Genomic DNA, 16,387 nt, shown 5'->3' with positions numbered 1-16,387 from the left:
AGGTGGTGGGTTGGAACGACACATTGGCTCAGACAGGTCTGAGCACTGGCCTCGGAGCAGACTAAGAAGTATCCAGACATCAGGCCGTGCGGCAACCTCTCAGAACATCTGCTGGCTCGAGCCCTCTTGAAAAGCCACAGTACCAGATGATGCTGGATCTCCCAGTAGGGCAGCTCAACTCCAACTCTGGTCTGAGTACCTTTATCACTTGTCTCATGTCTCAGTGGGATGAAAGATGACGCTACTCTCAGTGTCGTAGTGTTCACTTTATTTAAATCTTGAGGTTAAAACATTTCCAAATGGCGCAGCAGACGTTATAAAGAAATACGTTTTGGGATACAAGTTTCTCACTCTCACTGTGCAGTGGGGTGTTGGCATTTGATGTGCTTCCAGGTAATTCTTTGGCAGATAGGAATGAAATGGGTTCCCAGACCCACTCTCCCCCAAGGACGAGAGAACTGAGGCTTTGTCAGTTAAAGTGCAGCTCGCTGGAAGCCGCTGGCCGAGGCTGGGTGCCACCAGAGGCAGGAGCGTCCCCGCTAACACTCGTCTACGGTTCTCAAAGGAAGTCTTTTCACCAGAGACGCCTCCCCAAATTTAAAGATATACTTTATTATTTTAAAAAAGTGCTTAAGAGGGAAAAGGTATTATTTAGTCTTTCCTGTTTCCTTGAAGAATCACAAAATGAGAAAAACCTACCCCAGGTTCCACTACAAAGTGCCTGTTGGGTGAGTGTGCTGTAAACATGAATGGCTGACTCAGCAGGCCCTGTGCAGGGCGACCCTCGGTTCTAAGCATCGCAAACGGCTTCTCTGCCTTATCCTCAGCCCCTTTGAGCCAAGGACGGGATTCTCCCAGGGAGAGTTACCAAGGTGGGCTTTTAAATGCGGAACGCGTATAAAATTCTATCAGTGGACGCCTAACCAGTATCATAAAACACAGACTCTGAGATACCATCCCCAAACGGAGATTTCCTTTCATATGAGTCTGGAATGGCTTTACCAGTGTAGGTGGGTGACAACTGAAAAATTTCAAAAAAACCATCCCCTTTAGAGTTATATTATGTGGTTTTTCATTTCTACTTTCCAAACTCTGTGGGGTTTTTCAGTTCCAGCTTCCTGCTTGAGAATTTCTTTCCCTGCTCTGGGTCCAGTTGACCCCAAGTCCAGTGGGCTCCAGCCAGGAGCGCTCTGCGGAGCACACTCATGCCCAGCGCCCTTCCTTCCTGTGGGTGAGTGTGCCTCACAGAGGCCGTCTTCTCGGTGAGGCTGACTGGTGGCTTCCGAGGGAGAAGTACACAAGGCAGTCGGGAGCAATACTAAACGGTAAGTGTTATTCAGAGAGCTGGGCCACCATGGGGCTGCTGGGTGTTTTTGTTTTTGTTTTTTTTTTTAAATAGTGATCTGAGATCCCAAAGATGTTTCCTTCTTGTTAACTCCTAGTGCAATGTCTAGCAGACAGTGGCTGGGGCTACCACCTTCAAGACCTGTTCTTCATTGTCATTTGCATTTTTTTAAAGTATCCCAACCTCCAAACCTCAGCAAAGTTGGGGACCTGTTTAAAATAAGAATACAGCTATTTATACAAGCCAAACTTGAATAGGCAGAGATGTTCTCTTGCTGCACAGCGCACAGCAAACTCGAGCTCACACAGCAAAGTAACGAAGGACGAGAGTCCATCCAGCACAAAAAATAAAACTGCTACGGAGTCAGAATGTGACCGCCGGGGGACTGGGCATCCTCTGAACACAGCAAAGGCCTTTCTGCACAACTGCAGTCAACGTTCAAGGGGGTGCACACCACAAGAGGCCCCGGCTCTCCTGGAGGAGTGGCTCGGGGTTGCCTTATAAGAGCCAAGTGGTTTTCAAGACGCAGATGGTCCCCTGCAGGGCTGAGTGCAGAGGCACAGAACGCGTCTCAGATGGAGCGCCCCAGGCCTTTCACAGGAAGCACATTACCCACCAAACGCTGGTTCTAGCGCAGAGGACAGCGCGGCAGAGTCCCCACAGTCTCCCGGGAAAGCCACGCCTCAAAACGAGATTCCAGACCCCCCCGGGTTCTCCTTTAATTGTTAGTTTCTTTCATGTGGTGTACCAGCCACTTCTGATTATTCTTTCCAAGGGGGTGGGTGGATTCCAAGGCAGGATAATTTGCTCTGGAACGATCTTTAGGCTGTGTGGCACCCCTGTGAGAATAAGCACGAGGCTAGGAAGAGCCTCTGGGGGCCTGGCCATTTTGTTTTGGTCCTGAGCACGGTCAGGGCCTCGGCCAGCAGGAGACGATAGAGAGCCTGGGGGCTGCCTGCCGGAGGAGGCTGCTCCAAGGAAAGAGAGCAAGAGGCCGGACTTTTCTCTGGGCTGACTTCTCTGGAAGGATCGGTTCACCATTCCCCATGCCCTGCTTAAACTGAAAGGAAGTGCCTGAGTCTCCTGTTTAAATGATAGGTCTGAGTCCAATGCAGAAGTCATCTCCTCTTAACCCAGCCCCACAAGAATCCTCTGCTGGTGCATGGTGGGTGTGGGGTCTGTGCTGAACTTGGCTTGGGGTCCCTGACCTATTTTCAAGCTCTCAAAACCAGTCAGACCAGGCTTGTGGATGACAGAATGAAGCCTCAAGGTGGTATGATGACTAGGTCACCAGGCTAGCTGGAGGACCGGCTGGACCTAGCACTCAGATCCTCAGACACTCTGCCCAGCGCTCTCCCTCAGCCCTGGCCAAAGTGGGCCACTTCGTGAGATGCTCTGCTCACCTGTGGAAGTACCTGGGCCCTGATGGCAGGTGGCTGGCCTCTGTGAACAAGGCACAAGGAGGCCATCAAAGGTGGGCTCTCTGTAGTGGGAGAAGAAAAGTGCCACAGAGAACAGGAAGATTATTTCCTTCTTGTCCAGGAAAAGGAAACAGGATTCATCTGCCCAAGGGGAGATGGCTCCTGGGTGTCAGGTACAGGCTGAGGAGCAGGAAGTGGGCAAACGCAGTGCTGGGGAATCTCGCAGGTGGAAGTGGGGACCAAGCAGCGAACAAAGAGCAGATCCATGACTTATCCCTGTTTACACTTGAGTTACCGAAGACTTGTTAAGAGTGTCCTAATGTTTGAAAGTGGTTCTTACCCTGATTATGATCATTGGTAAACACATCTGCAGGTGAGGCAGAAGCTCTTAGGTATGTAAACCAAGACAGGTGTCAGCCGAGGAGTGAGACCGAAAGGCCACGGCGCAGCCTGCTTGTTGGTCACGGCATCAGGTCAGCCAGCACGTGGGCTCGGCCGGCTGTGCACAGGCGGCCACTGCAGGCCCTCAGCACGCTGGGCTCTGCTTCCTGGATTAGGCTCAGTTCTGATTCTCAGGGTGATGTGAGCTGTTGAGAGGCCTGGGAGAAAGGCTTTGCTTGAGACTTGCCCAGAGGGAAGGGCTGGGAGGAAAGGGCAGTTAGAGGCCCCTCCGAAGTTGCTGATTTCTGGAGCAGCCCCAAACCTCCTGGGGCAGGAAGGGACAGGAGCACAACAGGAAGAGGCTGGCTGGGATGCTGGGATGGCCCCTGGTGACGTGACTCTCACGATGGCCCTGTGGCCTCCTTTTCCTGGGAGGACCTGTGGGTCTCACAGGGTCTGGCCAGGGCACCCTGCCTCATGGTCACCCAGGATGCCTGGCCCTGGGCTGGGCGGCATGGGGCATCTCTCTCCAGGGGCAGCAGTCGGGACCCCTCTGGCCTGGGAAACTCTCCCGAGGAGGCCTGTGACCAATGGTGCCCCCAGGAGAGGCTGAGGGTCTCCTGAGTGTTTAAACCTTTGGCAGAGTGTCCCTTTGGGTGTGAGGACAGTCGGGTCCCTAACCAAGGGAAACGTTGCTTGAGCCCTTAAGAGCCACGGGGGCTAGGAGTGCTGGTGCACAGTGCTGGGTAGTGCTGGGTACACGGTGCTCGGACAATGCCGCTCTGAGGAGCAGCCCGAGGGCCTGTCTCTCAGAGTTACATAGTTGATCCGCTTCAGAGCGGCTGCTTTTTTTAGTGCTTTATGTGACAGGTGAGGAAGAGTAGTGTTTCCTGTGGATAAAGTGAAACTATTAAAATCCAGGTGCTTGAGGCTACGGGAAGTCACTTCCATCGTAGATCACAGGCCGGTCAACCGTCAAATGATAAAATACTTTCTTGGAGACAAACCTGAGGAAGCAGAAATAAAAAAGGAGGGTGTTACCCTGAGAGCTGAAAGCCCGAGGGGCAGCAGTGGCTGTTGGGGCCTCTGCGGTGGCTGTGATGACCTGCTCGGATGTGGGCGTCGGCAGGCATGGGGAGCCTTCTGGGGAGAGCTCTGCTCAGAGGCCTGGGCCCCTCACAGAGTGCGGGGACTCTTCCAGGCCTCCTAACCCCCATTTCCTGTCTGTCCAGCAGAGTTCTCTCCCTGAAAAGGGTCAGGCCATCTTGGGCATCGCCATGGACTTTCGTGGGGCTTGGGTGCAGAAATGCCCATTTGGCCCCATGCTGTGAACTAGCCCTCCTCACCTTGCTGCTTTGAAGTGGCCCGGGAGTCTCGGGGGTCTGGGTGGTCTGGATTGCACGGGGGGAGTGGATGGAGCCGGCATTGAGAGGACATACACGGTGGAGGGGAGTACGGATTCCAATCTGACTAGGCATCTAAATCCGTTTTGCCATCCATGTTTTGAAAATCTCGAGTAGGCCCCTGAGATGACCTCAGTGGGCTAAGGCCAGGGTCTGTCACTGCACCTGGCTACGTCTACTGACAACTGGGGGCTGGCTCAGGACTGCGTCTGCCCTCAATATGCCTCTCCTCAGCCTCTCCACAACCTGCAGGGGGGCTCAGCGAGGTAGTGGCCGTGCTTGCTGCCACCACAGAGGAAACAGACGCTGCACTAAGGACCACAGAGAGAAAGCACAGCCTGTGCCGACTGACCCCCACCTGCTCTCCTAACCACTGCCCCCTCCTGCTGCCCCGGAGAGGCCAGGGCACACGTCCCCCTGGAAGGGCTCTGAAGGCAGCTCTCTGGACATGCGGGGCCTGTGCCCACGAGTCCTGTTCACTCACGGTGTCTTCACATTCACGGGGCTGTGTGGGGGGGCAGGAGAGGGGAAGGTGGGAAGCCCATCCTCCTAACCTCTCCTTTGGTGGACACCCCTGACCACAAGCCCTGGGAGGTCAAGGCCTGGAGGTGGTGAGGGGGTGGCACAGCTTTCTCCTAGAGAGTCCTATTGAGTGATTCTTCTAAAAGCCCTGTGGGCTGGGAAGGATACTCATGTTGGAGAGTGTGGCCACTAGCTCAGGGCCCCACTCAGAGAGGATGTGGCTGGGTGCTCATAAAAGAGGCAGCCCCCATTAAGGGCTTATGCTGAAGCCAGAGGACATAAACGGGACAGTGACCAGCAACCTTAACCACCTCTGTCTCACGTCTCCACGACGGAGGGCCCCTGGCTCACGGGAGATGCTCAGTCAACGTTGGTCCTCTCTCCCACTTCCTTCCTTGGCCACCCCTCCAGCCTCATCTCCCTACATTCCCATCCTCCCACCCCTCAAGCCTGACACTCCTGGACCTGTATCTGGTGCTCTGATACAGTGCTTCCAACAGATGGCACTCGCTGCTCCTGCTCCCATGAAAAGAAGGCCCCGAAGCTTCGCCTCACAGTTCTAGTCCTGTTTCTCTCAAGATCTAGCCTTCAATCCTTCATTTCCCTCCCATCTGTCCACCCACGCATTCATCCATCCATCCAAGCCTCCCACTATATTTACAGGGCCCTTCTTCGGGACGGGCAGCGGGAATCTGGACATCACAGAGGCAGGAGAGCATGCCGGTTAAGAGGCCAGAGCCTGGAGCTGGGCCATCTGGGTTCAAATCTGGCTCCACCACCAGCTGTGTGACTTGGGAGTGTCACTCTTTTACCCCTCTGGTCCTCAGTCCCTCAGCAGTAACATGAGGAGAAAGACAGTCCCTGCTGCATGGGGACGCTGTGGGGCTTAAGTGAGTCAATAAGAGTGGAGGGCTGAGAACACTCCTAACATGGTGTGGTAAGATTGTAAGTATTAGCCTGTGTGTTGTAAAATCTATAATAGACACTGGAACACTATAGTATAGGGGTCTAAAAGCAAAGAGCTATTAATAATAAATTACTGATAATTAAATAATTTCTTTTACAGGTGGATTCATCTGGATGCTGATGAATGAGGTGGCCCCTACCTGGAAAAGGTGTTGTCGAAGATGAGCATGTAGATGCCTGGTGTGCGGACCTTGAGCTGGCCCTGGATGTTCTCCTTGTGGGAATTGCATCGGGTTGTAGGAATGAGGACCTGGGAGGAAAAGCAGATAAGAATAAATGTCACGGAAGCTGAGACGGCCCCCTGGATCCTCTGGGCAGGCCCTTCATTTCTGGGGAGGAAACTGAGGCCCAGGGAGGCCGAGCGCCCTGTCAGAGGTCACAGCCGGGCAGGTTTGGGGCTGGGATCAGTGCCCGGGAGCGTGGGGTGTCTTCCATATGCCCTGGTTTGTTGATAACTTGTGGTAGTGGGGAGGCCATGAGTATGAGTTTCACCCAGAATCATGAACTGGTCAGCACCCCAAAAGAGTGGTCCCCCAGCCTCTTCTGACCATGGCCAGTGCCAGAATGCTCCACCACCTGGAAGGGCAGTCCCTTCCAGCTTCAGGAAGCTGGGGCTTCTTCTAGGTGAAGTCCCCCCTATCCAGCTGTTTCCTGTTGGCCCTAGTGCTGCCCTCGGGGGTCTCACAGGACAGGCCAAGCCCTCCTTCCACATCTTTCAAGTGCTCTGTGAAGCTCCTGGACCCGCTCTCCTCCAGGCTGAACACCCCTGGCTCCACCTGTGGCTTCTCACTTGGTCCCACCGCAGGCTCCCTCTCCTGGCTGCGCCCCAGCGGGTCCACGTGCCCCAGAGACCTTTCATCTGTCCAAGTCTGAGCCTCAGCCTTCTGTTCACGCTCTGCCTTCCCTGAGAATGAGCACTTGGTCCCAGGACATGTTCTAAGGGCCTCTGTGTCACAGGACACATCTAAGCAGATGGTGTGTGCTGGACAGGGCCAGGGCTGGGGGTCTTTGGATGGCCAACCTCTTCTCCATGAGGGCAAAGTCTTCAACCTGCCGAGCAGCTAAGACACATTTTAAAACTGAAGATAAGATAGGAAATAAGGAAACAGGAAGTAAGACAGAGCCAACCAAAATTAAAAAAAATTTTTTAGAAGGGACAAGCACCTAGAGGGTCTAGTCTCATAAAGCATTGCTAAGCCTTCCCTTAGGACGGACTACACGTAATGGTTACACAGATCAGAGGCTTTAGACCATGGTGACATCTTTGCAACTCTGAGTTCCTAATGGGTGAGCTGCCCCACAAGTGACCATTTTTATTCTGTACAAAATTAAATGTTGCTCTTTTTTCAGAAATATAATTTGTTAAATTCAGTCTTTATTTTTTCCTATTAGACATTCTTCACTCTGTACAAAATGACTGAATCTAAAATAACTATAAAGATGTCATTACTTTTTCAACTCAAACTTGAATATAGCTGTATGTTTCCTGAAACCCTACATGTTGGCCACAAAGTTCCCAAAGTGAAGTAAGTTCCCACAAAAGGCTCTGCCTTCAAGGGCCTTGTGGTTTAATGGAGGCAACAGACAAGAAAACACCCAATTACAATGGGTGAGAGTGCCACAGGGGGAGAACCAGGGAGAGACCATCCCAGGCCCTGGGGGAGAGGGAGGAGGGGCGGAATGTCGGAAGACTTCCTGGAAGAGGGGACGCCGAGCTTGGACAATTTAGCTAGTGAGAGCGGGGTCTGGTTGTTCCAGGCAGTGGGGACAACATATTCAAAGGCATGGGAGAATGGCTAAGATTTACTCTCTAGACAAACAATCAAAAACAGACAAAATACACAAAACAACAGTTTTCAAGACACTGGACATCAGGCAACAAAGGACAGTGATCTCTGAGAGAATAAGGTGAGCCCAGCTTACCACTTTGAGAGGAAAAGGAACAACAACCAGATGGGACAAATAAAAGACAAATAGTAAGATGACAGATTCAAACCTAACCTAATCAATAATCACATTAAATGTAAATAGTCTAAACATCCCAATTAAAAGGTAGAGATTATCAGGTTGGATAAAAGCAAGACTCAAGCCCATCATGTCTACAAGAAATGCAATTTAAATATAAGGATACAAATAGGTTAAAAGTAGAAAGATATAAAAAGATATACCATGGCAGCACTGTCAAAAGAAAGCTGGATCGACTATATTAATATCAAAGTAGATTTTATATCAAAGAACATGGCCAGGTATAATGTCATAATGCTAAACATGTCAATTCATCAAGAGGACGTAACAATCCTAAACATTTATGCTCCTAGGGACAGAGCTTCAAAATACATGAAACCAAAACTGGTAGAACTATAAGGAGAAATAGCTAAGTTTACAATTATAGTTGGTTATTTCAGTATCCCTTGATAATGGATGGAATAAGTAGACAGGAACTCAATAAGGAAATAGAAGACTTGAACAACACTATCAACTAACTTGGTCGAACTGATATTTACAGAACACTCCACCCAACAACAGCAGAACTCACGTTCTTTTCGAGTGTACTTGGAACATTCACCAGGGTAGGTCATACTCTAGGCTTAAAAAAAATAACTTACACTTAAAAGGATTCAAGTTATACAAAGCGTGTTTTCTGACAATGGAATTAAATTAGAAATAAAGAGCAGATCTCTGGAAAATCTTAAAATATTTGGAAACTAAATAACACACTTCCTAATAACACGTGGGTCAAAGAGAATCAAAAGGGAGATCCCAAAGGCGTGGGAGAGAGCAAGTGGAGTGTTTCTGACACCACAGGACATTTGCTCTGGCTGGAAGCTGGTAGTGGTAAGGGAGTAGGTTGAGCCCAGGACAAGCCTGGAGCAGACAAAGATGCACGAGGACCTACTATGTGTGGGCTCTGTGGCAGCAACTTCTGCACATGTTATCTCACTAAGTTCCATCAATGTTCTATAATGTTCTAATTCTGAATATTAGAGTGGCTGAATTGGGTCCATTTTTGTGGTCCACAACCTAAAGATTCTGAGCCTGGCCTAAGACACTCCAGCAGGCACAAGCAGGAAAGGGGTGCTGGAGAGGAAGTCTTGCTGTTTATACAGGGACACCTGTGTGCCCCGCACCTCAGACCTTCACTTTACTGTCTTGACTACAAAGCAAAATCAAGAGCTCACTAAGGCAGGTCCTCTGAAGAGGATATGTTTAAAATAAGACTCTTCATTTCTTTAAAACATTCTGTTCTACAGACTTTTTGTTCATTCCAGCCACTGTTTTTCTACCATGGTCAAAGTCTGTACAATTCTCTCATTATTTTAAATAAATCACAACATCCAGGGGAGATTAACAAAGGCTCTGGTGTCAAAGCTCGTGCAGCCGAGGTGATGGGGAGATGACTGGGCTCTCCAGTACAAACTTGAGAGAGACGGGTCTCTGCTGCGTGAGCTCTGCGGCGTCTCCCATCAGCCTCCCGTGCTCGGGCGGCCAGGCCCTGATTTATGTGACGGGTCTGCAAACAGTCCAAGCTAGTTTTACTGATCTCTTGATGGACTCCAGTGGCCTGGACCCTGGTACAAAAATGGGTTCTAGGGGCTGGCCCTGTGGCCGAGTAGTTAAGTTCGCACGCTCTGCTGCAGGCAGCCCAATGTTTCGTTGGTTCGAATCCTGGGCGCGGACATGGCACTGCTCATCAAACCATGCTGAAGCGGCGTCCCACATGCCACAACTAGAAGGACCCACAACGAAGAATATACAACTAGGTACTGGGGGGCTTTGGGGAGAAAAAGGAAAAAAATAAAATCTTAAAAAAAAAAAAAGGGTTCTATGCTAAATGGAAAAAGCCAGTCACCAAAGGCCACATACTGTATGATTCCACTCCCATGAAATGTCCAGAACAGGCAAATCCATAAAGACAGAAGTGGGTTGGTGGTTGCTGGGGTAGAGGTTGCGGAATGACTGCTAGTGGGTAGAGGGTTTGTTTTTGGGATGATGAAAATGATCTGAAACTAGATGGTGGTAATGGTTGTGCAACTCTGTGAATATACTAAAAACCAGTGAATTGTACACTTTAAATGGGTGAATTATATGGTATGTGAATTATATCTCGATAAAGCCATTTAAAAAATAAAAAGTCAAGGATCCTTGCTCCTGGTCCTGGTTCCTCCCATGACTCTCCCTGTGGCCCCCGGCAGGATGTCAAGCTTCTCTGGCTAAAGCTGGGTCCTCTGCCCAGAGAGAGGGCAGGGCCTGGGTCTTGTTCTCTGCTTTGTCCCCAGCCTTCAGGCCAGCAGTCTGCATGTGGGTAGCCTCAAGTCCTTGATTTACTGTTTCTTTCATCAAGTGCCTTCCCAAATTCATAACCTCGCATTTCAGCGTCAAGGCATGACCCTGATGGAGGAAGTCACTTTGGAGAGAGGGTGGCCTAGGTGCCACTAGAGATGGGGCTGGCCTTCTGCTCTGCTGTTCCCTCTGCCTGGATGCTTCTCCTCTAACCCATGCTCCCTGCTCCTCCCAACTGCTTCTCCTGGTTTGGCCCGGGGGTGTCCTTCCCTGATTGCTACCCTGGAGGCTGGGTTAGGTGCCATTCCTAGGTGCCCCACAGTGCCTGCCCACCCCCATCATGACACGTACCACCTGCAATCACAGTCTAATTACTAGGGTCTCTCTCTGATTACACAGCAAGCTCCTCAAGGGCAGCTCCCATGTTGTACCTTCTCTCTCTATCCCCACTGGGCCTTACAGGCCCAGTATATAGCAGAAACTCAATAAAGGGTTGTGAACTGATGGCAATTAGGCAACACAGTTCCTGTGTCCATACCTCCATAGCACAGAACCTAAGAGCTGCCACTTGCACTGTGTCCTGATGTTTCCTATAAGGCCCACGCTGCTCAGGGTCTCACATGGGGAGTCCATGGGATAGAGGCTGAGGATGTGTGCCTGGACACAGGTTCCCCGGGCTGACATCTGCCTGGGGGACCTCAGGCAGAAATAACAGCTGCCCTCCACAGCTGGCTGGCGACAGAGGGCCTGTGAAGGCAGAGGAACACCTGAGCACCCTTCTCACTCACCCTATAGATGGGCTCCTTCTGCCCCCTGGTGTCCACTGTGGGAAAGACAATGGTAGTCACAACCTCCAGAGGACCACGGTGGAAGCCAGAGATGAGGAAGGCTCCCCAGAGTCCCTGAGCTCCTGATTCCTGGCGGGAACCACGCAGGTCTCCCAGGGCCATGAGGGTTTGGTAGGTGAGTGACTGAGCAAGGGGAGAGGTGGGGACACCAGATTTAGTCACCTCCCTCCCTGCCGCAAACACCCACCAGAGTGGGTCTTCTACTGTGGGCAGGCGCAGTGCTAAGTGCCTGGTGAGCCTTGGGAATATGAAGGTGAACAGCAAGGGTGCTGGTGCTAAGTTCGTGGCAGTGCAGCTGTTTGTCAGAGCAGAGCTGACAAGCACACTGGTTAAGCTGCTGCTCAACTAACTGCCAGGCAAGACACTCTGCATCTCAGTTTCCTCATCTGCAAACCGGGACTCAGCCAGCCCCAAAGAGTGAGACGACCCCTCCCTGTGCTCAGTGGGCAGGGCTGAGCCTGAAGCCACTCTCAGACCCAAGCCCCTGGACCCCCGGGGTGGCGCTTTGGAATCTCAGGAAGGAAGGCTCTGAAGCTCTGTACGTGGCGTGGCTGCAAGCCCCCGAAAGGAAAGAGGGGCAGAGCAGTTTTTAAATAATAACCAACACGAGACTCTAACAAACAAGGCCAACTCAGGGGGGCTAGGATGAGATCTTGGGAGTGAGCTTGAAGAGGACAGAAATGACAGTCTCTACAGAGAGCAGGTACAGCAGGGCGGGGATGGCAGGAGTGCACACGTTCCTCCATGTGGATGCGGGGACAGGAGCAGCAAACTGCTGTGTGTCCATGGCGACACAGGGCCTCGAGCCTGGCTCCCCTTCCGCTCTGTGCCTTCCCCACCGCTCACCGTGAGCCCCGGAGCATGCCGCTGGACCCCACGCAAGAGGGACTAATGGATGTTACTGCAAAGACTTCACACAAGTCTTGTTTCACACGACTTCAAATTTCTTTTCTCTATCTTGATTCTTGCCATTCTTAGAAAATGGAGATTTTTGCAACTATATTAACACCCTAGGATCCACTTTAAGCTCCAGTCCTGCATGCCTGACTGTCCTCGCCATTCCTTCCATGCCCTGTGGAGATCCAGGCATGGAATTCAGACCCTCTCCCTCTTGCTTGCCCCATACTGAATCAGCCACCCACGAGTCCTGTTCACTTTCTTGGGCTCTGGCTTCCATCCCATCCTTTCTACTCTGACTTCCATCCCGTTGAACTAGACCAGTGGCTCTTGACCCTGGCTGCTCACTGGAATCCCCTAGGGTTGCCTGGGTCCCAACCTAGAGACTCTGATTTTGTGGCCTGGGGTGTGGCTCCCCAGGGGTTTGAAAAAGCTCCCCAGGCATTTCTAATGTGCAACGTTGAGAACTATGGTCCAGGCCATCACCAATGTTCCATACTTAGATGTCTTAGGAGTTTATGAACTGGTTTCTGCCACCCAGATTTCAAGCCCAACCACCCAAGTGACACAATGGCTGTGTGTCTCTATTGACATTTTTGAGGCGAGATGCTGAACACCCTCAGCTAATAAGTAGAGGCAGAGACCTGGGTCACCGCCTCCCATGAGGACCCATCCACGAGGACCCTGCACAGCTGTTAAAACCGATCCTGATCCTTAAACTGAGTCACACATCTGTACTCCTCTAAGCGTCCCTCACCCATCTATCCCCAGGTCAGACTGAAGCTGTCTGCCACAGGAGTGACCTTCAGACACTTGAAGACAGCGCTCCTGAACCTCCAGGTCTTTCCTTCCCCAAGCTGGACAAGCCCAGGCACTTTGCCTGCTCTGCATGACACAACCTGGAGGGCTTTCCCATCCTGGCTTCTCTCCATGTCCCTCTCACAGCCGGGGCCCAGAACGTTCCAGGGAAGGCCCGCCAAGCAGAAGGCAGGGCTGCCACGGCTGTGCTCTAGGAAAGCTCTGCCCAAGAACCCTGATGTGTGAGCAGGGGGCCTGTGGCAGGGAGCAGCCTTACCTTACACTGATCCAGGGGTGTGTCCTCCGCCTCCCGGAAGACCACGCTGAAGGAGATACTCTTGGGGTCGGAGGAGAAGACCCAGCTGATGGTGAGGCCTGCCTCAGTCACGGTGATGGGGATGAGGCTGTAGGTGCCGGACCTCACAAACAGCTCCCTGTTGCCCTCCCCGAAGCTGGCGATCTCTTCCACTGTGAGGGGTAATTTTATCCTAAAATGCATAAGTGAGAGGAACCTGATCAAATGGGCAAAGTGTCTGAGTCCACTGGCCACGTCGCCTGGGGCTCAGAGGTGGCCAGAGACCCTGGAGGCTCTTGGGAGGACAAACCCTGGGTAACCTTGACCAACGTGCTTAATGATGGGAGAAAACTTGACGTGCAGCTCATGCCAGAAATGCTTTCTGAGCACTTACTATGTGCTTGGCATAGTTCCAAGCACTGGGACACAGAGGCCAAAAAGACAGAGGACAAATCTCACCTGTGGGGAGCTGGTATGGTAGCCGCAGGCCCACCAGAGCTGAGAGGGCGGCCTGAGCTGGCCCGGCCTCCCCACGCACAAGCAGCGAAAGCGGAGGCCTCAGTGGTCTGAGCCCTCCTGGGGCCGGCCTGCGGCTCGGGCATCCCCTCTCCCTCCCTGTTCTTTCCGGCTCCCTGCCTCTCTGCCTAACCAGCACCAGCAGAGCGCACGGTAGAAACCTCCCGCCCTTTTAGTTCCTCTTCTCAGGGGAAACCTGGGCCCGCTGCAAGACTCCTGGAGGGCGCCCTCGTCTTCTCTTAAATGCAAACACCCCAGCCTCTACAATGCCGGAGCGGCAGGACAGCCTTGGGGAGACAGGCTTCCCGTGGCTGCGCCCTTGGGTGAGCAGGAGGCTCTTCCTAAGTTGAAAGGGTTTAAGGACAGTGGGTCCTCTGTGGGACCAAGCGTGACATGGAGCCTGTGAGGCGTGGAGCCAGAGGGACTGGGTTCTGGGACCTGCCTCGCCTCTCACCTGCCACAGGGCTAGCCCTCCCTTAGGCCCATTTCCTCATCTGCAGGGGAGGACACCCAGGCCCGCCTCCCGACTGCTGTGAGGACCACGTGGGAGGATGGACCGCTTGTGCGCAGGGAAGTCTCCAGACACTGCCCGTCTTGACGGAGACCCTCTCGCACGTGCAGCCCCACAGGCAGCACGTAGGCTGGGGCCCGAGGACGTGGCCTCCAGTGCAGAGCTGCGACTAGCCGTGCAGTGGCCTGGGGCGAATCTCGTCTCCTCAACTGTGAAAAGGGAAAGTGGCGGCCACTAGGCGCCAGGCCCTCTGCTCACCAACTTCGTGTGGTATCATGGTGGCTACGTGAGGACACAGGATGCTCCCCTTTTACACACGAGGGAGCTAAGATTCAAAAAGATTAAGAAACTTGGTCCAGGTCCACACAGGCCTGATTCAAAGCCACTACCTTTCTACTATACCAGACTGCCTTTAAAGGAGAAAATATATTACTCTCCCTTTTAACACAGGGGTGGAAACTAAAACTCTGAGAGGTTAGGTAACTTGCCCAAGACTGCACAGCAAGTAGGTGGTGGAGCCGAGAGTTCTGTCTGCCTCCAAAGCTGTGGAGATGGATGGACATACTCCCCAAAGCTTTGCTAATGAGACTACTCAATGATTAAAAACCAAAATGCTCTAAAGAACAGCTCTCAGTCATTCACCTTCATGAAAATTTAATTCTATGTCACATTTTTCCAGGTGTTGATTTAAGCTTTATTTCTAATTATAGTACAAAAGTTGTTCAATATTTATAATTTGCAAGAATCTGAGAGTAGGTAGAAGGGTCCATGTTAGAAAAGAAGGCTTTCCTGTAACATGGGAATCTTACTGCGTTACCACGTATGCAGTCACTTACTCTGACAGAATGCCCCACTGATGCTGGGTCACTTTATAACTTTATTTCCAGAATTCCCTGCTTGCACCCAGTTATTGGATCATGACTTTAGTCTTTTTTACCTTCCTAGAACTCATCTGTTCAGCGAGAGGACAATACTCAGTTTCCCCAAAGGAGACACTAAAAAGAAATCAAGGGTTTGCTATCTCTGCTCAAATATAATCTTAAATAAAAGAAGTCTATTGTCTATAGGACTCCCATCATAAACGTAAATTCTACTGGTCTCCCTACTTCTGCCCTTGTCCCTCCATAGTCATTCTCCACATGGCAACCAGAGTGATCCCGTTTCAGATGCAGATTAGATCAAATCACTCTACTTTTCCAAACCTCATTTTTGGGCTCCTATTTCCCTCAGATTAAAAAACAAAGTCTTCACAATGGCCAGCAAGGCCTGATGTGATGTGGACCTTAGTTCCCTCTCTGATGCGGTCTCCCTTGCTCTCTGTTTCAGCCACACTGGCCCTTTCCCTGTTCCTTGAACATGCCAGGCACCATGCTGCCCCAGGATCTTTGTACTGACTGTTGCCTCTGCCTGAAGGGTGTTCTCTCATATAGCTGCATGGTAATTCCTTCAAGTCTTACCTTCTAAGTTTCACTCTATTTAAAATTGCAAATCCTCCTCCCTATCTGACTTGTTTCTTTTTCATAGTAAGCACCACCTTGTAACATACTATATAATTTATTTATTTACTTATGTTTATTGCCTGTCAACCCCTGCTGGAACATAAACTGAAGATGAGGGCAGGGATCTTTGTTTTGTTCACTGATGTACTCTAAGGATCTAGAACAGTACCTGGCACATAATAGGTGATAAATAAATATCTATGCATGAGTGATTGAATTTATGCAATGACTGCTATGCAATTACGCAGCCATTGGACACAACACTGGAGAAAAAGAGAGAGATAGGAAAATATTCATGCGATATTAAGTTTAAAAAGAATGTGAAACATGATGTAGAATATGTGTTTATGCTGAACAATTATACATATATGTCTAAAAAAGACTGGAAGGCTATATACCAAAGTGGTTTGATTATCTCTATTTTCCTAATTTTCTACAATGAAAATATATTGTTCTTACAATAGGAAAACAAAACAAAGTTATTTTCAAACAAGAAGAACCCAGGGCACAGGGACGAGGGAGGGCTGACTATAAAGGGGCGTGGGGACATGTTTGGGGTGACGGGACTGTTCTATGTCTTCACTGTGGTCGCACAGGGGCACATGTGACCCCTCTTCTGGGCCTAGGCTTCCCCTTCGGCAGAACTGGGGAGCGGAGCTGGCTGGGCTTTGAGGTGTCTGCAATCGCATAAGCCACGGCTGAGC

The 16,387-nt window shown here is 51.1% G+C and overlaps 1 protein-coding gene across 3 annotated transcripts in view; it reads right to left on the bottom strand.

The window, feature by feature from the left end:
* Positions 1-251: 251 nt before the first annotated feature.
* FYCO1 (FYVE and coiled-coil domain autophagy adaptor 1) overlaps positions 252-16,387 on the bottom strand; it is an 85,676-nt gene continuing 69,540 nt past the window's right edge. For all 3 annotated transcript variants that reach the window (XM_070577150.1, XM_070577152.1, XM_070577151.1), the window contains 3 exons: positions 13,140-13,350; positions 6,179-6,288; positions 252-4,154 (listed from right to left, as the gene is read on the bottom strand). In XM_070577150.1, the coding sequence (XP_070433251.1) occupies positions 4,079-4,154; positions 6,179-6,288; positions 13,140-13,350 (397 nt within the window). In that variant the 3' untranslated portion in view covers positions 252-4,078. The remainder of the gene's footprint in view (positions 4,155-6,178; positions 6,289-13,139; positions 13,351-16,387) is intronic.

The sequence above is a fragment of the Equus przewalskii genome, chromosome 15 (assembly GCF_037783145.1).
Source record: "Equus przewalskii isolate Varuska chromosome 15, EquPr2, whole genome shotgun sequence".
Taxonomy (NCBI): domain Eukaryota; kingdom Metazoa; phylum Chordata; class Mammalia; order Perissodactyla; family Equidae; genus Equus; species Equus przewalskii.
This window is presented reverse-complemented; position numbering and strand designations above follow the sequence as displayed.